This window comes from Pecten maximus, chromosome 7 (genome assembly GCF_902652985.1).
Source record: "Pecten maximus chromosome 7, xPecMax1.1, whole genome shotgun sequence".
NCBI classification, from domain to species: Eukaryota; Metazoa; Mollusca; class Bivalvia; order Pectinida; family Pectinidae; genus Pecten; species Pecten maximus.
The window spans coordinates 8,499,178-8,522,285 of NC_047021.1; the positions used below are offsets into that span (position 1 = coordinate 8,499,178).

General features: G+C 35.7%; 2 protein-coding genes across 2 annotated transcripts in view; both read left to right on the forward strand.

The window, feature by feature from the left end:
* Positions 1-14,803, forward strand: part of LOC117331030 (glycoprotein 3-alpha-L-fucosyltransferase A-like) — a gene marked incomplete in the record, with an annotated part of 148,938 nt that extends 134,135 nt beyond the window's left edge. The window contains 1 exon segment of the mRNA XM_033889621.1: positions 13,719-14,803. Within this exon segment, the coding sequence (XP_033745512.1) occupies positions 13,721-14,803 (1,083 nt within the window).
* LOC117331516 overlaps positions 1-23,108 on the forward strand; it is a 142,458-nt gene that overhangs the window by 87,719 nt on the left and 31,631 nt on the right. The window lies entirely within an intron of this gene.

Sequence of the window (23,108 nt, forward strand, 5' to 3'; positions counted from 1 at the left end):
GTCAACCCATTTTTACTGTGATGTATACATAGTGAACCCCTTTTTACTGTGATGTATACCTAGTTAACACCTTTTTACTGTGATGTATATATAGTCAACCCCTTTTACTGTGATGTATACGTAGTCAACCCATTTTTTCTGTGATGTATACAAGTAAACCCCATTTTACTGTTTTGTATATCTAGTAAACCCCCTTTTACTGTGATGTATACCTAATAAACCCCTTTTACTGTAATGTATACCTAGTCAACCCCATTTACTGTGATGTATACCTAGTAAAACCTTTATTTCTGTGATGTATACCTAGTAAACCCCTTTTTACTGTGTTTTTTACCTAGTAAACCCCTTTTTGCTGTGTTGTATACCTAGAAAACCCCTTTTTACTGTGATGTATACTTTAAACCCCTTTTTACTGTGATGTATACCTAGTTAACCCCGTTTTACTGTGATGTATACATAGTGAACCTCTTTTTATTTGTGATGTATACCTAGTAACCCTTTTTCTGTGATTCTACCTAGTAAAACCCCTTTTTCTGTTTATGGATACCCCAGTAAAAAACCCCCTTTTTCTGTTGGGGTATACCTAGTTAACCCTTTTTTTCTGTGGGGTTTTAAACTAGTAAACCCCCTTTTTTCTGTGGGTGTAACCTAGTAAAACCCCCTTTTTCTTTTGGTGTAACGTAAAACCCCCTTTTTCGTGATGTATACCAGTAAACCCCCCTTTTTTTGGAAGTTAAACCCGTTAAAACCCCCTTTTTTTTTGGGGGTATACCCCAGTTAACCCTTTTTACTGTCGGGTAAAATTTGAAACCCCCTTTTTCTGTGATGTTACCTTAAAACCCCTTTTTCTTTGATGTATACCTAGAAAAAACCCCCACGTGATGGATTTCCTAGTAAAACCCTTTTTTATGGGGTATCCTAGTAAACCCCGTTTTCTGTGGTTTTACCTAAATAAACCCCTTTTACTGTGATGTTACCTATTAAAAAACCCCCTTTTTCTGTGACTGTATACCTAGTACACCCCTTTTACTCTGTGACGTATACCTAGTAAACCCCTTTTAACTGTGGTTGTATACCTAGTAAACCCCTTTTACTGTGATGTATACCTAGTAAACCCCTTTTACTGTGATGTATACCTAGTAAACCCCTTTTACTGTGGTGTATACCTAGTAAACCCCTTTTACTGTGATGTATACCTAGTAAACCCCTTTTACTGTGATGTATACCTAGTAAACCCCTTTTACTGTGGTGTATACCTAGTAAACCCCTTTTACTGTGATGTATACGTAGTAAACCCCTTTTACTGTGATGTATACCTAGTAAACCCCTTTTTACTGTGGTGTATACCTAGTAAACCCCTTTTACTGTGATGTATATCCTAGTTAAACCCTTTTACTGTGGTGTATACCTAGTAAACCCCTTTTACTGTGATGTATACCTAGTAAACCCCTTTTACTGTGATGTATACCTAGTAAACCCCTTTTTCTGTGATTTATACCTAAATTTAAACCTCTTTTTCTGGATGTAAAACCAATAAACCCCCCTTTTTAATGTGGTGTATACCTATAAAAACCCCCTTTTTTGTGGTTATCCCAGTTAAAAACCCCCTTTTTCGTGATTTTTACCCAGTAAACCCCTTTTTAAAGGATGTTACCAGAAAACCCCTTTTTTCCCGTGAGTAACCTAGGGAAACCCCTTCTACTGTGGTTATCATGTACCTATTAAACCCCTTTTCCGTGGGTTTTTATTTCCCATTTAAACCCCCTTTTTTGTGGTGTATACCTAGTAAACCCCTTTTTTTTCTGTATTTTAACCTAGTAAAAAACCCCCCTTTTTTTGTGGGGTTTTACCAGTAAAACCCCCTTTTTGTGAGTATACCTAAATAAACCCGGGTTTTTTTCTTGATTTATACCTAGTAAACACCCCCTTTTTCGTGTGTTAAACCCAGGTTTATCCTTTTTTTTACTGTGTTTATACGATTTTTAAACCCCTTTTTTCTGGGAATTTTTAAACCCATTAAAACCCCTTTTTTTCTGTGATGTTTTACCTAGTAAACCCCTTTTTCCCGGGTTTAATATGTAAACCCCCCTTTTAAATGTAATGTTTATTTTTGTCCCCCCCCTGGGTTTTCTGTAAATATATAAGTTTAAAACCCCTTTTTTTTTGGGTGTAAAACCCAAAAAACCCTTTTTACTTGATGTATACCTAGTAAAAAAACCCCTTTTTAAAATGTGGGGTAAAAATTTTTAAACCCCCTTTTTCTGGGGGTTTTTACCTAAAACCCCCCTTTTCTGGGGGTTTCAACCTAGTAAACCCCCTTTTCTGTGGTTTACTAGTAAACCTCTTTTACTGGGGATTACCCAAGTAAACCCCTTTTTCTGTGGGGGATACCTAGTAAAAACCCCTTTTTTCTGTGGGTTTTAAAACCAAGGGGGAACCGCCTTTTTTTTCTGTGATGTTACCTAGTAAACCCCCCTTTTTCTGGTGGGTATACCTATTAAACCCCTTTTTCTGTGAAAGAAAACATATTTTAAAACCCCCCTTTTTGGGGTTATAAACCCCAGGGAAAAAACCTTTTTCTTGGTGTATACCTAGAAATTCCTTTTACCTGCAGTGTATACCTTTATCCCCCTTTTTCGTGGGGGTATCCCCAGTAAAAACCCCCTTTTTCTGGAGGTTTTAAACCCGTAAAACCCCCCCTTTCTGTGGTTATACCCCCCAGTAAACCCTTTTTACTTTTGGGTAACCAGTAACCCCCTTTTTTCTGTGGTGGAACCCGTTTAAAACCCCCCTTTTCTTGGGGGAACCCAGTAAACCCCCCTTTCCTTTGGTGGATACCTAGGTAGCCCCAAATCCGTAAATAAAACCCGGCCCCCTGGGCATTTTTTTTTTTTAATTTAGGGAAACCCCCGTTTAAAAACATTTTAAAAAAAAAAAAATTAAATCCCAAAGTTTGTATTCTTAAATTGGGCTATACAGGCTTTTAAAATTTGGGGAGAAAAAAAAAAGGTTTGAATTAAAAAATTTTTGGAAAGAAACAGAAAGGTGTTACACCGGAAAATGTTTCTTACGTGCTAAAAAAAAATTTAAGGCGACAAAGGGGAGCTAAAAAGAAAACTTTAATTTTATAAAATAATGAAAGAAGGTTTAAAATTCCCGGCCCTTTTTGGGTAAAGATTTTTAAACTAAAAAAAGGTTTTTTGAAAAAAAAAAAAATTGTACCGATTTTTTTAATTTGGGGGCAAATATCATAATATTTGGCATTTTTTTGGGTTTTTTTTTTCCCCAGTTAAACCCTGGTTTTTTAAAGGGGTGAAAAAACCACGGGAAAAAATTTAAATAAAATCGTACTTTAGGACTATTTACGTTTTTCAAAAGTTGTTGATTTCAAATATATTACTTTTTTTTGGGGTAAATGTAGGGGGTTAAATTTTTTCATTTTCAAAACCCATGCCTTATTTTTCAGAATTGGGGGACTTTTAATGTTTCACGCCACCTAAATCAAAAGTTTTTTCCCCCTCCATTACCCCAGACTGTATCAAATGAATCTTTTTTTTTTGAAAAAATGTTACTATGATGTGGGGAAAAACTGAGTCCTTAAAATATTATTTTTTTTATAACAAAGTTTATGACATTTAAAAATGTCCCTCCCGTTGTTAAAAACCTTTTCCCAAAACTTAAAGGGGCTAGGTACAAAAATTTCTATGGCAAAAGGAAACCCCGGGGGGGGATGGTGAAGCCACCTTATGTTAAGGGAAAAAAGGACCAAATTTTTTTTCTTCCTATTTCCCAAAAATTTTCGAACTCGGTTTTCGTTAATATTTTTTTCCTCCACCTAAAGGCCCATTTCCCCTTTTATCCCTTGGGGGGGGAAAGGTCTTTAAAAGGTGGGGCCCCTTTTATAAAAATTGAAAACTCTCTTAAAAAATTTAAGAACCCAATTTTTTTTGCAGTTTTTTTCTACAGCTTTTCCAACTTATTAATACTATCAAATAATTTCATATGTAAAAAACTGTATTTGGAGCAGGAAAGACCTGTGTTTATTTTGAAAAAATTTTTTGGTTTGGGATTTAAAAGTATTGCTTTTTTAGAATTGTATTTTAATTCCGATGAATAATTATTGGCTAGGACATTACTATAACAAATATTTCAAACGGTAAATTTAAAAAAAAAAATTTTAATTTTGACTATAGGTAAATATAATTCTGGTCCCTTTTTAATTTTTCGCCCTTTTTTAATAAGGGAAAGAAAATTTCAAATTTTATTTTAATTTGCCTCTATTGGGTTTTTCAACAATACCCCATTATTAAAAAAAACCCTTCGTACTTAAAATTCAACAAACAGAAATTTTAAAATTTAAAGAACTAAAAAATTGAAAATTTAAAATTTAAATTAATTCTGATTCCCTTTTTTAATTTTCATATATTTTTGACAAACCCAAACCTTGCGGAAAAGAAAAAGGCCCCCAGCTTTTTCAATTTGGGGGTTGCTTAACTCTTCTTTATACCTTTTTTTCTCTCCTGAGTGGGAATACCTTAATGGGGCTGTACCGGTTTTTTACTATTATTAGAATTTAAACCCTTTTTTAAAGTCAGAATAAAATTGCAGTATTCCCCCCCCATTTTTCTTAGCGGCACCAAACGGTGACGGAAAATTCCATGTTTTCATAGAGTAGTGCGTTCTGGCCCTACAGCAGACATGCAAATTATATCCTTACTTGGATGAAAGTTGTTCGAAATGTTCATCAATCCGTGATTCTTACATCTACTACACAAGAAATAACTTCCATCAAATCTACTTTCTTTTACCGGTCAGCGACACACAGCGGAATCTTTACAGTTCTTTATATCTAAATATACTACACATTATCTATGTCCCCTCTAGACTACGACTATAGTGACAAAATAAAATAAAATATCACATATTTTCAAGCTAAGTAAAACTGATGTTTAATTCTACGGCATTTATAAGAGCTGGAAACAATTAAAACCAATGGTAAATGTAAAGTTTCAATTACGTTATACCGTACGTCCCTGGTCACATCGATCATAGCGTTGATAGGTATCAGTTATATACATGAAGTTAGCCTACTCCATATCGATCCATATTACAGGTAAATTTTATCGCATGAGTAAGCACCGATGAGTCCTGCTGATCCACTGTGATTCTCTGTGATCCTCAGTGTCTCGATCGCGGAGGTTCACCGCGGCACGCTTGGTCACCGCGATCTTTGAAGATTTAACCCCGGTGATTGATTGGCATAATTGGTCTATCACTAGGAAACACGGTGATTATTTCTCCATGTACACTCGTCACCATAAATCGCGGTGTGGGGGGTAGAAGTATTAAAAGCTACGGTCCTTACTGTACCTATTAAACACCTTTTACTGTGGTGTATACCTAGTAAACCCCTTTTTACTGTGATGTATACCTAGTAAACCCCTTTTACTGTGATGTATACCTAGTAAACCCCTTTTTACTGTGATGTATACCTAGTAAACCCCTTCTACTGTGGTGTATACATGTACCTATTAAACCCCTTTTACTGTGATGTATACCTATTAAACCCCTTTTACTGTGGTGTATACCTAGTAAACCGCTTTGTACTGTGATGTATACCTAGTAAACCCCTTTTTACTGTGATGTATACCTAGTAAACCCCTTTTACTGTGATGTATACCTAGTAAACCCCTTTTTACTGTGATGTATACCTAGTAAACCCCTTCTACTGTGGTGTATACATGTACCTATTAAACCCCTTTTACTGTGATGTATACCTATTAAACCCCTTTTACTGTGATGTATACCTAGTAAACCGCTTTTTACTGTGATGTATACCTAGTAAACCCCTTTTACTGTAGTGTATACCTAGTAAACCCCTTTTACTGTGATGTATACCTAGTAAACCGCTTTTTACTGTGATTTATACCTAGTAAACCCCTTTTTACTGTGATGTATACCTAGGTTATCCTTTATTACTGTGATGTATACGTAGTTAACCCCTTTTTACTGTGATTTATACCTAGTAAACCCCTTTTTACTGTGATGTATACCTAGTAAATCCCGTTTACTGTGATGTATACGTAGTCAACCCCTTTTTTCTGTGACGTATACCTAGTAAACCCCTTTTAACTGTTTTGTATACCTAGTAAACCCCTTTTACTGTGGTGTATACCTATTAAACCCCTTTTACTGTGATGTATACCTAGTAAACCCCTTTTACTGTGGTGTATACCTAGTAAACCCCTTTTACTGTGATGTCTACCTAGTAAACCCCTTTTACTGTGATGTATACCTAGTAAACCCCTTTTGCTGTGGTGTATACCTAGTTAACCCTTTTTACTGTGGTGTATATCTAGTAAACCCCTTTTACTGTGATGTATACCTAGTAAACCCCTTTTTACTGTGGTGTATACCTAGTAAACCCCTTTTACTGTGATGTATACCTAGTAAACCCCTTTTACTGTGATGTATACCTAGTAAACCCCTTTTACTGTGGTGTATACCTAGTTAACCCTTTTTACTGTCGTGTATATCTAGTAAACCCCTTTTACTGTGATGTATACCTAGTAAACCCCTTTTACTGTGATGTATACCTAGTAAACCCCTTTTACTGTGATGTATACATAGTAAACCCCTTTTACTATGGTGTATACCTAGTAAACCCCTTTTACTGTGGTGTATACCTAGTAAACCCCTTTTACTGTGATGTATACCTAGTAAACCCCTTTTACTGTGGTGTATACCTAGTAAACCCCTTTTACTGTGATGTATACCTAGTAAATCCCGTTTACTGTGATGTATACCTAAATAAACCCCCTTTTACTATAATGTATACTTAGTAAACCCCTTTTTACTGTGATGTATACCTAGTAAACCCCTTTTTACTGTGATGTATACCTAGTAAACCCCTTTTACTGTGATGTATACCTAGTAAACCCCTTTTTACTGTGATGTATACCTAGTAAACCCCTTCTACTGTGGTGTATACATGTACCTATTAAACCCCTTTTACTGTGATGTATACCTATTAAACCCCTGTTTACTGTAATATATATCTAGTAAACCCCTTTTTGCTGTGATGTACACCAAGAAAACCCTTTTTACTGTGATGTATACCTAGTAAACCCCTTTTACTGTGGTGTATATCTAGTAAACCCCTTTTACTGTGGTGTATACCTAGTAAACCCCTTTTACTGTGGTGCATACCTAGTTAACCCTTTTACTGTGATGTATACCTAGTAAACCTCTTTTACTGTGATGTATACCAAGTAAACCCCTTTTACTGTGGTGTATACCTAGTAAACCCCTTTTTCTGTGGTGTATACGTAGTAAACCCCTTTTACTGTGATTTATACCTAGTAAACCCCTTTTACTGTGATGTATACCTAGTAAACCCCTTTTTACTGTGATGTATACCTAGTAAACCCCTTCTACTGTGGTGTATACATGTACCTATTAAACCCCTTTTACTGTGATGTATACCTATTAAACCCCTTTTACTGTGGTGTATACCTAGTAAACCGCTTTTTACTGTGATGTATACCTAGTAAACCCCTTTTACTGTAGTGTATACCTAGTAAACCCCCTTTACTGTGATGTATACCTAGTAAACCGCTTTTTACTGTGATTTATACCTAGTAAACCCCTTTTTACTGTGATGTATACCTAGGTTATCCTTTATTACTGTGATGTATACGTAGTTAACCCCTTTTTACTGTGATTTATACCTAGTAAACCCCTTTTTACTGTGATGTATACCTAGTAAACCCCTTTTACTGTGTTGTATATATAGTAAACCCCCTTTTACTGTAATGTATATTTAGTCAACCCCTGTTTACTGTAATATATATCTAGTAAACCCCTTTTTGCTGTGATGTACACCAAGAAAACCCTTTTTACTGTGATGTATACCTAGTAAACCCCTTTTACTGTGGTGTATATCTAGTAAACCCCTTTTACTGTGGTGTATACCTAGTAAACCCCTTTTACTGTGGTGCATACCTAGTAAACCCTTTTACTGTGATGTATACCTAGTAAACCTCTTTTACTGTGATGTATACCAAGTAAACCCCTTTTACTGTGGTGTATACCTAGTAAACCCCTTTTACTGTGGTGTATACCTAGTAAACCGCTTTTTACTGTGATGTATACCTAGTAAACCCCTTTTACTGTGATGTATACCTATTAAACCCCTTTTACTGTGATGTATACATAGTAAACCCCTTTTACTGTGGTGTATACCTAGTAAAACCCTTTTACTGTGGTGTATACCTAGTAAATTCCTTTTACTGCAGTGTATACCTATTATACCCCTTTTACTGTGATGTATACCTAGTAAACCCCTTTTGCTGTGATGTATACCTAGTAAACCCCTTTTACTGTGGTGTATACCTAGTAAACCCTTTATACTGTGGTGTATACCTAGTAAACCCCTTTTACTGTGGTGTATACCTAGTAAACCCCCTTTACTGTGGTGTATACCTAGTAAACCCCTTTTCCTGTGGTGTATACCTAGGTAGCACACTACAGTAGTAAAGCCTGGCCATGGGCATTTTTTTTTGTTAATCAGGCAACCCCTGTATTAAGACATTTAAAAAAAAAATATTAAATCCCAGAATTGTTGTATTCATTATGAATTGGTCTATACAGGCTTCACATTTGTGAAGAAAAAAAATGGTTTGAGATTAAGAATTTTGGAATGATCAGAAAGTGTGTTGACACCGGAAATGCTACTTTACGTGCATAAAAAAATTGAAGGCTGCACAGAAGGTGAGCTACCGAGAAAACTTAATTCATAACATATATGAAAAGAAGTTTAATTCTGCCTTTGGGATAAAGATGTTTAATCTAAAATAGGTTTTAGAAGAAAAAAAAATTGTACAGATTTTTGTAATTTGGGGGCAAATATCATAATATTTGGCATTTTTTAGGTTTTTTTCTCACAGTTACCATGGTTTTCACAGGTGTGAAATACCACGAAAATATAAGTCAACTCGTACTTTAGTACTATATTACAGTTGCAAATGTTGTGTAGATTACAAATATATATACTTTATTATGGGTAATATGTAGGGTTAACTGTTTACATATCATAAACACATGCCTTATTTTTCAGAATTGGGCACTTTTACTGTACACTGCTACCTAAATCAATATGTTTCCCCATCCATTACCTAGACTGTATCAAGTGAATCTTTTTTTCTGACAATAATGTTACTAGTGATGTGGGCAAAGCTGAGTCATTACATATATATTTTTGTAGTATAACAAGAGTTGATGACATTAACACTGTCACTCCGGTTGTTATAAACGCTGTCGAAATACTTAATGTCTAGGTACACTGTACTATGGCAAGGACACGGGCGGGGATGGTGATAGCCACCTTATGTTAAGAAATACAGTACACTTTGTTTGCATTCCTATTTCGAAATTTACGAACTCGAGTTTACGTTAATATTTCTCCTCCTACCTAAAGGCCGATTTCTCTTCTATCCTTGGTTGGAAAGGTCTTTAAAAGAGTGACACTTGTATAAACTTGAAAACTCTCTTAAGAATCAAGAACCAATTCCTCTGCATGTTTCATTCTACAGCTTGCCAACTTATTAATATCTATCAAAATATATACATATGTACACTGTATTTGGAGCAGGAAAGACATGTGTTTATTTAGAAAATTTTCTGGTTTGGTATTAAAACGTATTGCTTAAATTAGAATTGTATTGTAATTCCGATGAATATATTATTGGCTAGGACATTATCTATAACAAATATTTCAAACGGTATTTAAAAAAAAATTCTAATCTGACTATAGGTCAAATATAATTCTGGTCTTTATTATTTTCGCATTTATTAATATGAATGATATTGCAAATATATTTGAATTTGCCTCTCATTAGTTTGCAGACAATACCTCATTATTAAAGAAACCTTCGTACTTGAAATTCAACAAACTAGATAAGTTAAATTAATGAACTAAAAAAATTGAAATTAAATTGAAATTAATTCTGATTACTTTCTATTGTCATATATTTGTGACAACCGTTATCCTTGCGGAACAGAAATGGCCACAGCATTCTTCAATTAGGACTTGCTCTAACTCTTCTTTATACTTTCTTCTCTCCTGAGTGGGAATACCTTAAATGATGCTGTACCGTTTCTACTATTATTAGAATTAACCTTCTTTAAAGTCAGATATATACATTGCAGTATATCTCGCCCACATTGTTGTGTCGGTGATACTAAGTTAAATATTTTGCATGTTAGGCTTAGACACAAATGTCCCCTTGTAAACACAGAAGAATGTGGTAAATCGGGTGAGATTGTCTTTCACTACTGTTTAAAATGACATCTTTATAGAAATAAAAGTTTCCCCTTTCTTTAAATGTTGAATTCAATTTGGAAACAATTGTGTTTGGAAATCCCACTCTTACTGTGGACATTAACTCAAATATCTTTTCTGGCCACAATTTTGGATTTCTTTATTTTAGAAATATGTATATTTCCAGTCTAATGACAATTGTCTATTTGTAAATTTATTCTGTGAACTCAAAGATGAGTTAATATGTGCCTAATCCATTGATCATTGTTGGCTGACATAAAAACACATTTGTTAGATTTTATCATAAAATACATTTTGTATACTGATGATGTGTTGGATTTAAATAACAAAAAAACATTGACTATGTTGAAATACCCTTTCGATTTTGAAGTCAAAGACATTATCAATCGCTCATCTCGATCTTTACTTTTCTCTTAAATGTGAATAGGCTTGTTTCAGATGAAACATTTTTATACAATAATTTCTTGAAACTGTAATAAAATACTTATATACAGATGTAGATAACGATATTGTTTACAGCATAAGGCAGCTCAGACTTTACACGCATTTATTTTTATCTTTTATCATACGTCAAACAATTAAGCCATTTACATGATTTATAATCGTCTATATTTACAAAGTGCTGATTCATTGTCAGTCATGATTTTTTATCACTGCTACAGTATGGCTTAAGTATGTTAAATATCAGGTGCTCAATACTTCAAATGGCGGTATATCGATTAGACACAGTTTTTTGCCGATATAGGTGGTATTATCAATTTTTTCTTTTTACAAAAGTAAGGATGTCAAAGTTAACAACACATTGTAGAGTTGGCTAGAATATAGTACGGATGATGACGTCACAATTAGCATAAATATTGTAGAGGTGATGATGTCAAAGTTAGCAAAACTATTTTAGGTGATCATGTCAGATATTGCTAAACCATTGTAGAGGTGATTATGTAAAATTTAGGTAAAACATTGAAAAGGTGTCAGATAACAGAATTACCTGTTACTTTCACAGGCGCTTACATAGAAAATGTGATTTTTAATCTTTTTTTGGATCTGACAGTGGTATGTGTACTCAAGTACAAGGTTGGAAACTCCGCCACGAGCGAAACGGCACACCACCACACTTCAATCGACTAAAAATCACTTTTATTCAACCTGACACGGTGCACACTCTATGCGACCGTCATCAAACAATATTCATCTTTAACCTACCGAGTCACTCAGTACGAATTGTTACATCCAAAACACAATTATCCGTGAAAACATCGCCGAATTCCTCCAACAAAACACCATTTTTCAAACTGATCCCTCAGCCTGTCCAGATTGCTCATTTACATACGGAGTTGAAAGATTATGCGTTTATATAATCGTTTATCGCCAGGTGCACTTTTTGGGGTCATCTCCGCATGCATTTTGTCCGGAAAACGCTTCGGCTCGTTGAAGAATTTCGTCTAATTTATTATTATTTGAAGAGTTTCGTCGAATAAACGATGATTCAAACGAAGTCAAGAATGCCTATTCTGCAATCATATTCACGTAGTAGGCCTAGACATTTCATACTTTAAATTAAAAAGATCAAATGGAAATGGATCGGCATACTTTTGTCACAAAGGTAGAACAAAACGCTTATTTATATGATTAACTTTTGTCAGTTTACTGAAATCAGGTGGAACAAAAAGAAAATTGTATCACGAATAAGACTGTCATCAGGTTAATTACTGGAACGTATACCAACATTGCCTACTTCAGACCTGTTTATTTCCACAAATTTTACAAATATCATGTCGTCAAATACGAAGATCATACTTCAGACCTGCCAAACGGTCTGTACGTTATGTGATCAGTGATCCATCATCAATTTATGTTCATGAGTCCCACAATGTTAGATTTAATATTTCCCAGAAATTCTTCGAGTTCCAACAAAATTTTATGAGTACATACAAGACTCGGGACTTGCATGTAGATTTATCACTGTGATTATCGAAATATTGAGGATCAGTTCCATTTTATTGTGAACCCTTTTTTATTCAAATGTTTGAAACCGTATTATTTGCTTACTTGATTTCGATTTTCATTAACTTGATATTATTTTGCCGCTTAGTGTCAACAATGTCAAAGAGTTTAATGCATTGTCAAGTATTCTTCGTAATAGTGATTATCTATGTAATTCCACATAGCATATATAATATATAAGTTATTGATGAATTACCTGATTAAGTGTAATTGAGTTTGTAAGCATCCAACGCTACTCTAATAATAATTAAGCTGGCTGAAGGGCTTACAGCATAAAGAAACTGAATTGAAATGAGAAAAAAAAGATAATACTTTAGGAGTATTTCTAGTAGTTATTATGTGTCAACGCCGGAATTTTAAAGTATTTAGATTTAAGGCTAACGCCAGTCACGGTAGGTTAAAGATAAATGTATCTAGATGGCGGTGGTATATAGTATGCGCCATGTCAGTTTGAATAAATGTGTTTTTAGTCGATTGAAGTGTGGTGGTGTGCCGTTTCGCTCGTGGCGGAGTTGCCAACCTTGTACTTGACAGAGTACTCATACGACTGTCAGATAAAAAAAAAATTGAAAATCACATTTTTTATGCAAGCGCCTGTGGTTACTTTGTGGAATTTATATGTGATATAGTTGTCTCACTCGGACTATAGTCACTTACTGTTGTCAATTTGTCACTGGACGAATATAAATGGTCGTACATATGCGACACAGCGTACTGTTTCATCGACAGAATTTATATTAATGACACTTCCTTAATGTTATTATTTGTCTAGTATTTCGAAATTACAAAGTCTGTTTAAACTGAGCCATTGAGGCCTGCCTACCAGTAACTATGGCCTCTATATGGCACAAATTCAGTAGTCACAATGTCAGTTTAAACTGACCAATTCTGCCCTATCCACAAGTAACTGTGGCCTCTTAAGAGCACAAATTCAGTAGTTACAAAATCTGTTAAAACTGACCAATTCTGACTTGTCCACAATCAATTATGGCCTTTATAGAGCACACATTCTGTAGTTACAGTCAGTTAAAACTGACCAATTCTGACCTGTCCACAAATAACTATGGCCTCTATAGAACATAAATTCAGCAGTTACAAAGTCTGCTAAAGGTGACCCATTCTGGTCTGTTACCAGTAGCTATGACCTACAGTAGTTAAGAAATCTGTTAAAACTGACCTGTCTACCAGTAAAACTGTCCTGTCCACCAGTAAAACTGACCTGTCTACCAGTAAGCATGGTCTCTATAAAACACAAAGTCACAAAATATTGCTTTTCTACTCATAATTTTAGCTGAATGGTTTAGTAAATTAATAGCTGAATATGTTATATCACGTGCTCTTATGTAATGAAATCATACCGTTTTTATTGCAGTAATGCTGTCAATACGACGAAAGGTGTTTAGAACAGCTGTAGTAGTGTGTTTGGCTTGGATAGCTCTTGTAATTCATTTTAAAGTTAAAACGCCTACTTTGACCGATCGCCTGGTAGATAAGAAACTAAAACGAGTTCAATATCACGACTTCGATGAAGCATTTATAAAAAGGGAGAGAAAATCTGCCATTATCTATATTAACAATCCCGCCCACTGGCTGAACGACTGGATAGGCACAGGATGGGGGACTTCGGACGTCTTCAAAAGGTGTCCTATTTCTAACTGTGTCTTATCAAAAGACGAAAGAGTGTTTCCTGAAAGTGACGCAGTTATGATTAGACCGTTTGATTTAAAATGCCATAAGAAGCAGAAACTTGGTCAGGTCTGGATATTGATGGAGCATGAAGCTCCGATGAGTTTCGACTTTCCACCCGGTAGAAATATAAAGCCATGTCATAAAAAACTATTTAACTGGACGTTTACCTACAGGCGCGATTCTGATTTCACACTAGAACACGGGTTCTTCAAGAAGAGGCCGGATGAATACGATTCAAAGTCACTGGAACGTTCGATCATATCTAAAAGTAAAAGTGCGGTTGGCTTTATAAGCAGTTGCGGCGTGAGTTCACAGCGCGGTTTGTACGTGAATAAATTAAGAGATAATGGCCTGGATCTTGATATTTTTGGAGCGTGTGGGAACTTGAAATGTCGAGGTGACAACAGACACAAGACCTCATGGAATACTTCAGGTGCTAGAAATGAATGTTTCGATGTGATGAACTCTAAGTACAAATTTTACCTCTCGTTCGAAAATTCGCTTTGTGTTGATTACGTCACCGAAAAATCACTCAACCTGATAATGAGCCGAGACATTGTTCCAGTGATCCGTGACGGTGCCAACCACTCCATTTACCACCCTCCCGGGTCTTACATACATACCAGTGACTTCTCTAGTCCAAAACAACTAACTGAATTCATATTGAATGTTGCAAAGAATGAAACAAAATATCGTAAATATTTTGAATGGAGAAATCACTATACCATTCACGGAATCATTGACGTATTACAGAGGATTTTTTTGTGAGATATGCAAGCGTCTACATAACCCTGACAAATACCATCGTATTTATGAAGATATAGACAAATTCATGTGGAAGTATGGCGGAAAGCAAGCTTGTTACAATGCAACGGACTTGTGACATTATTTGCCTGAATTGCTTCGCAAGTGCTATGTGTGTTTTTTCCGTTTTCTAGAACGATATTATATGTGAAAAAAATTCATTTGGAGTAGTAAGCTCAGTAGGGTTCAGTTCATGTCTGTCATAATTATGAATTACATCAGTTTGTCGAAGTTACATAGGCTGGTATCAAAATCAAACCTATACAGAGCATTGCTATTTACTCAGAGTTTACTGTAGAATCAAGAAATTATTTAGGCACAGAACGCATCAGATGATAAAAGTAGAATTATTATTGTTATTATATCATGATATCCTTTAATATGATTTACTTTTTTTTTCATTAACGTTTAGTATACTGAAACAAACATAATTCATATATCCGTCAAAATTAACCAATTAGAAAGATAGTTCATACATCATTTTGTAAGAGACTTGTATTTATGGCGAGACCATATCCCTTCTCGCTATTGATGAAGGGTCATCCATTGAGGAGAATAATTTTGAATTTGAAACTCTCATAAATGTCAAAATAGTCATGTGTGGTGCCATGATGATGGTCCGGAAAAGTAGTTTTTTTTCAAAATTATCAATAAGTTGGAGTTGATGCTGACAGTATCTTCTGTAGAGTTAATATGTGGTAAGATGTAGCAGCGAACAATTACACACTAATAATAAAACCTAGACAATAATCATGCCATAATACCCACAAGTGTCTATAGCACACCATAGGTGAATTGTTTGACCGGTTTGATTTTGGGTACGTATAAATACTTGTTTTGATCTTGAAATGCAGATGGTGGCTGTGAACAAACATGTCATAAAAGGATACATTTAAACTCAATAAAAATGTTCCTATTCCATACTGTTAAGGTCATATTAAGAAGGATGGTTTCAAAACAAATAGTTAAACTGTGGAGTTTTTGTCCATTTCTGAAATATGAACCTCAAACTCGGCGCTTCAAATTTTTTTTATAACAATAGTCTTATAGTCTAATATTATCTAATAAAACATTTTTGATGTTTAAAATGCCCCCCAATATGCAATATTTGTATGATAGTATTCCCTACCACCCTTTTGCACTTCCAAGCCATGATACATACGATCAATTGAGTTACTTTTGTAAATTGCACCATAATAGAAGTTCATAGTTCGCTGGATTTATAGGTCTATAAAAATCACCGATATCACTGGATTTATAGGTCTCTAAAGTATCACTGATATCACTGGATAAATTGGTCTGTAAAATATCACTGATATCACTGGATAAATTGGTCTGTAAAATATCACTGATATCACTACTGGATTTGCTATTTAGATGATCCTTAACGACGATCACCTGTAAGATTTTATATAAACTACGTACATAATTATGTTTTATGCATGCATATTATTTTATCCTGGCAAGTTCGAAAGCCTGTCTTTGCTTACTTGTTTTAATATTTTTTCATATATTCCTGTGTATGATTTACTTTTGTTTGGTTTGTTTGGTTTGTTTTTGTTTAACGTCCTATTAACAGCCAGGGTCATTTAAGGACGTACCGGGTTTTGAAAGTGGAGAAAAGCCGGAGTACCCGGAGAAAACCCACCGGTCTACGGTCAGTACCTGGCAACTGTCCCACGTAGGTTTTGAACTCGCCACCCAGAGGTGGAGGGCTAGTGTTAAAGTGTCGGGACACCTTAACCACTCGGCCACCGCGGCCCATTTAGCTATCTGTGTGTACATTATATAATACTATACTCATTCTTGTTTGATACTTTAAGCTTATTCATCATTATCATTTATTTTTGTCGGTTTGTATTTACCTTTGTAACAAATCATTGATTTCATTTGTATCTTATCTGATCTGGAGGAATAAATATATGAATAAATGAATGAAGCGTGCAAAACGTTGTACTGTGGAAAAAGTCCAGCTAAAGTCCGTGTGGAATACATTACTTCGCTTTATTTTATCCTGTAAGACTTTGTAGAACTAATAAATTGATGCAGGTCCTGGTATGCGTTCAGTTTATAGTATGATGAAATGTAACGTTGCAGAGAAGTAATCAACGAAACGGACAAGTCTATTTCATTTATTCAGTTCCAAACACTGTTCACAATGTTTGAAAAAGTATCAATTAATTATCAGTCAAATCACTATGACAAAAGTGTTTTATAGTAAACAGTTCCTTTTCAAAAGGTGAATTTGATATCAATACGCGTGGATAGCCGTAGTTTAGTACGAACCTTTTGTGATGTTTCAACATAACAGGAAGTTCATGTACAGCACTGTTCTCTTTGAGTTATCTCTTAGCAATTTACTCAACACTTATACTAATGATACTCCTCGTGCAATTGGGAAAATGACAGTTTGACCGTGGTAAAGGAGGAAACAGAAAATGACAGTTTGACAGTGATAAAGGATGATACAGAAAATGACAGTTTGACCGTGGTAAAGGAGGAAACAGAAAATGACAGTTTGACCGTGATAAAGGATGATACCGAAAATGAATGTTTGACCGTGGTAAGCATGAAACAGAAAATGTCAGTTTTACCGTGGTAGAGGAGGAAACAGAAAATGACACTAGGACCATGGTAAAGGAGGATACAGAAAATGGCAGTTTGACTGTGGTAAAGAATGATACCGAAAATGACTGTTTGACCGTGGTAAAGGAGGATACAGAAAATATCAGTTTGACAGTGATAAAGGATGATACAGAAAATGGCAGCTTGACCGTGGTAAAGGAGGATAGAGAAAATGGCAGTTTGACTGTGGTAAAGAATGATACCGAAAATGACTGTTTGACCGTGGTAAAGCAGGATACAGAAAATGACAGTTTGACAGTGATAAAGAATGATAGAGAAAATGACTGTTTGACCGTGGTAAATAATTATACAGAAAATGTCAGTTTGACGGTGGTAAAGGATGAAACAGAAAATGGCAGTTTGACTGTGGTAAAGGATGAAACAGAAAATGACAGTTTGACCGTGGTAAAGGAGGATACAGAAAATATCAGTTTGTCAGTGATAAAGGATGATACAGAAAATGGCAGCTTGACCGTGGTAAAGGAGGATAGAGAAAATGGCAGTTTGACTGTGGTAAAGAATGATACCGAAAATGACTGTTTGACCGTGGTAAAGCAGGATACAGAAAATGACAGTTTGACAGTGATAAAGAATGATACAAAAAAAGACAGTTTGACCGTGATAAAGGATGATACAGAAAATGGCAGTTTGACCGTGGTAAAGGAGGATACAGAAAATGATAGTTTGACCATGGTAAAGGATGATACAGAAAATGGCAGTTTGACTGTGGCAAGGATGAAACAGAAAATGGCAGTTTGACAGTGGTAACGGATGATACTGAAAAAGATAGTTTTAGTGTGGTAAAGGATGATACAGAAAATTGCAGTTTGGCCGTGGTAAACAATGATATAGAAAATGGCAGTTTGACTGTGGTAAAGGATGATACAGAAAATGGCAGTTTGACTGTGGCAAAGGATGAAACAGAAAATGGCAGTATGACTGTGGTAAAAAATGATACATCAAAAGACAGTTTGACCGTGGTAAAGAATCATACATCAAATGACAATTTGACCGTGGTAAAGGAGGATACAGAAAATGGCAGTTTGCCCGTGATAAAGGATGATACAGAAAATGACAGTTTGACTGTGGTAAAGAATGATACAGAAAATGACAATTTGACCGTGGTAAAGGATGATAGAGAAAATGACTGTTTGACCGTGGTAAATAATTATACAGAAAATGTCAGTTTGACGGTGGTAAAGGATGAAACAGAAAATGGCAGTTTGACTGTGGTAAAGGATGAAACAGAAAATGACAGTTTGACCTTGGTAAAGGATGATACAGAAAATGACAGTTTGACGGTGGTAAAGGATGAAACAGAAAATGACAGTTTGACCGTGGTAAAGGATGATACAGAAAATGGCAGTTTGACTGTGGTAAAAATGATACATAAAATGACAGTTTGATCATGGTAAAGGAGGATACAGAAAATGATAGCTTGACCATGGTAAAGGATCATCAAGAAAATGGCAGTTTGACCGTGGTAAAGGAGGATACAAAAAATGATAGTTTGACCATGGTAAAGGATGATACAGAAAATGGCAGTTTGACTGTGGTAAAGGAAGTTACAGAAAATGATAGTTTGACCATGGTTAAGGATGATACAGAAAATGGCAGTTTGACTGTGGTAACGGATGATTCAGAAAATGACAGTTTGACGGTGGTAAAGTAGGATACAGAAAATGATAGTTTGACCATGGTAAAGGATGATACAGAAAATGGCTGTTTGACTGTGGTAAAGGAAGATACAGAAAATGGCAATTTCACTGTGGTAAAGAATGATATAGAACATGTCAGTTTGACTGTTCTAAAGGATCAAACAGAAAATGGCAGTTTGACCATGGTAAAGGATGATACAGAAAATGACAGTTTGACTGTGGTAAAGAATGATATAGAAAATTGCAGTTTGATTGTTGTAAAGGATGAAACAGAAAATGGCAGTTTGACCGTGGTAAAGAATGATACATAAAATGGCAGTTTGGCCGTGGTAAAGAATAAAACTGAAAATGGCAGTTTGCCCGTGATAAAGAATGATACAAAAAATAACAGTTTAACGATGGTAAAGGATGATACGGAAAATGGCAATTTCACTGTGGTAAAGAATGATATAGAAAATGGCAGTTTGACCGTGGTAAAGAATGATACAGAAAATGACAATTTGACCGTGGTAAAGAATGATATATAAAATTGCAGTTTGACCGTGGTAAAGGAGGATACAGAAAATGACAGTTTGACCGTGGTAAAGGAGGAGACAGAAAATGACAGTTTGACCGTGGTAAAGGATGATACATACAATGACAGTTTGACCGTGATAAAGGATGATACAGAAAATGGCAGTTTGAAGGTGGTAAGTATGAAACAGAAAATGGCAGTTTGACCGTGGTAAAGGAGGATACGGAAAATTGCAGTTTGACCGTGGGAAAGAATGATACTGAAAATGGCAGTTTGACTGTGGTAAAGAATGATACAGAAAATGACAGTTTGACCGTGGTAAAGGATGATACAGAAAATGACAGTTTGACCGTGGTAAAGGATGAAACAGAAAATGGCAGTTTGACCGTGGTGAAGGAGGATACAGAAAATGACGGATTGACCGTGGTAAAGGATGATACAGAAAATGGCAGTTTCACCGTGGTAAAGGATGATACATACAATGACAGTTTGACCGTGATAAAGGATGATACAGAAAATGGCAGTTTGCCCGTGATAAAGGATGATACAGAAAATGACAGATTGACCGTCGTAAAGGAGGATACAGAAAATAACAGTTTGACGGTGGTAAAGGAGGATACAGAAAATAACAGTTTAACGATGGTAAAGGACGATACAGCAAATGACAGTTTGAACGTGCTAAAGGATGATATAGAAAATGACAGTTTGCCCGTGGTAAAGGATGAAACAGAAAATGGCAGTTTGCCCGTGGTGAAGGAGGATACAGAAAATGACGGATTGACCGTGGTAAAGGATGATACAGAAAATGGCAGTTTGCCCGTGGTAAAGGAGGATACAGAAAATGACTGTTTGACGGTGGTGAGCATGAAACACAACATGGTAGTTTGACCGTGGTAAAGGAGGATACAGAAAATGGCAGTTTGACCGTGGTAAAGGATGATAATACAATAACAGTTTGACCGTGATAAAGGATGATACAGAAAATGGCAGTTTGCCCGTGGTAAAGGAGGATACAGAAAATGACTGTTTGACCGTGGTAAGTATGAAACAGAAAATGACAGTTTGACCGTGGTAAAGGAAGATACAGAAAATTGCAGTTTGACTGTGGTAAAGGGTGATACAGTCAATGACAGCTTAACGATGGTAAAGGATGATACAGAAAATGGCAATTTCTCTGTGGTAAAGAATGCTATAGAAAATGGCTGTTTGACTGTGGTAAACGATGATACAGAAAATGGCAGTTTGACCGTGGTAAAGGAAGTTACAGAAAATAACAGTTTAACGATGGTAAAGGACGATACAGCAAATGACAGTTTGACCGTGCTAAAGGATGATATAGAAATGGCAGTTTGCCGTGTAAAGAGTACAGAAAATGCAGTTTGACCGTGTAAAGAGATACGAAATGCAGTTTGACGTGTAAGAAGATACAAAATGACAGTTCCGTGGTAAAGATGATACAGAAATGGCAATCAAATGGTGTTAAAGAGATACAGAAATGGCAGTTTGACGTGGTAAGATGATACAGAAATGAGTTTGACCGTGTAAGATGAACAAAATGCATTTCCGTGGTAAAGGAGGATCAGAACTGCGTTTGACTGGAAGAGACAAAATGACAGTTTGACCGTAAAGGAGAAAAGAAAATGGGAGTTTACCGTGGTAAAGGGGTCAGAAAAACGTTAACCCTGGTAAAGGAATCAGAAAATGGGATTTTCCCGTGGTAAAAGGGGGAAAACGAAAATCGTTTGACCGTGGTAAGATAACAGAAAATGGGAGTTTGCCCCTGGTAAAGGGGGTCAAAAAGGGGAGTTTGCGTGGTAAAGATGATACGAAAAACAATTTTCCGGTAAGAAAGATTAAAAAAGGGATTGCCGTGGTAAAAAAGTTCAAAAATGCAGTTTGACGTGGTAAAGGATAAACAGAAAATGACAGTTGACCGGTAAAGGAGATAAAAATGGCGTTTGAGGTAAAGGAGAACAGAAAACGAATGGGGGAAGGAAAAGAAAGAGTACGGAAAGATATGAAAGAAAATGCGTTTGACCGGTAAAATGAAAAGAAATGCAGTTTGACCGTGGTAAAGAGAAAAAAAAATTGCGTGAAAGGGTAAAAAAGAAAGACGGATGTAAGAACGATTTAAAGGTGATAAAAAAGCAGTTTAGTAAGTAGAAAAATTTTGAAAAGATAAAATGGTATTCCGGGAAAGGGAAGGGAAATGGATTGCGTGAAGGGAACAGAAAATGCGTTACCGGTAAAGAGATAAAAAATGGTTGCCGGGGAAGGAGATACAGAAAAGGAGTTTGACGGGTAAAGAGATAAAAAAGACGTTTGCCGGGTAAGGATGAAAAGAAAGGTTTGACCGTGGTAAAGGATATACAAAAATGGCAGTTTCCTGGTAAAATGATATGAAAATGGCAGTTGACCGTGGTAAAGATGATACAGAAAATGGCCAGTTGGACAGGGAAAAGGAATAATGAAAATTGAAAGTTTATGTAAAGGTAGAAAATAGTGACCGGGGAAAGGAATAAAAAATGTATGGTTTAATGGAAGAATGGAAAGGATAAAAGAAAGGAGTTACTGGAAGTTGGTAAAGAGTACGAAAATGGAATTTACGGAAAGAAGATACATGAAAATGGCATTCCGTGGAAAGATAAGAAAAGAATTACTGTAAAAATGAAAAAGGCATGGGGGTGTAATGAAAAAAAGCGTAAAGGATTAAAAAAAAAGAAGACTTGGTAAGAATGTAAAAAATGACATTGACTGTGGAAAGATGTACAGAAAATGCAGTTTGACCGGTAAAAAGTAGAAAAAAATGGCGTTTGACGTGGTAAAGGAATAAGAAAAGGGTTATTGTGGTAAAAATGATACAGGAAAAGAAATTTGAATGGTAAGTATGAAAGAAATGAATTTGGTGTAAAGAAAAAAGTGATTGCGTGGTAAAAAGGGTGATACAGAAATGCACTTTGACCGTGGTAAAGATGATACAGAAAATGGCAGTTTGACGTGGTAAGATGAAGGAAATGGTTGCCGTGAAAAAGGGAAATAAAATGATTTGGTAAAGGATGATAAAGAAAATGGCAGTTGACCTGGTAAAGGAAATATGAAATGGAGTTTGCGGTGTAAAGATGAAAAGAAAAAGGAGTTCCGGGTAAGGAATAAAATGGATTGACCTGGTAAAAGGGGTACAGAAAGGCGTTTGACGTGGTAAAGGAGGATACAGAAAATGTAGTTTACCGGTAGGGATACGAAAATGGCTTTGACGTTAAGGAAGAAGGATCAGGAAAAGGAGTCAAATGATGACTGAAACAGATGAAAAATGGCAGTTTGCGGGGATAAGAATAAGAAATTGGCTGTAAGTGGTAAAGATGATATGAAATGCAGTTGAAGTGAAAAAAGGTGATGTAAGAAATGAAACCCGTTTACGTGGTAAAGAAAGAAAATGCAGTTTACGTGGTAAAGGATACAAAAATGACTTGAC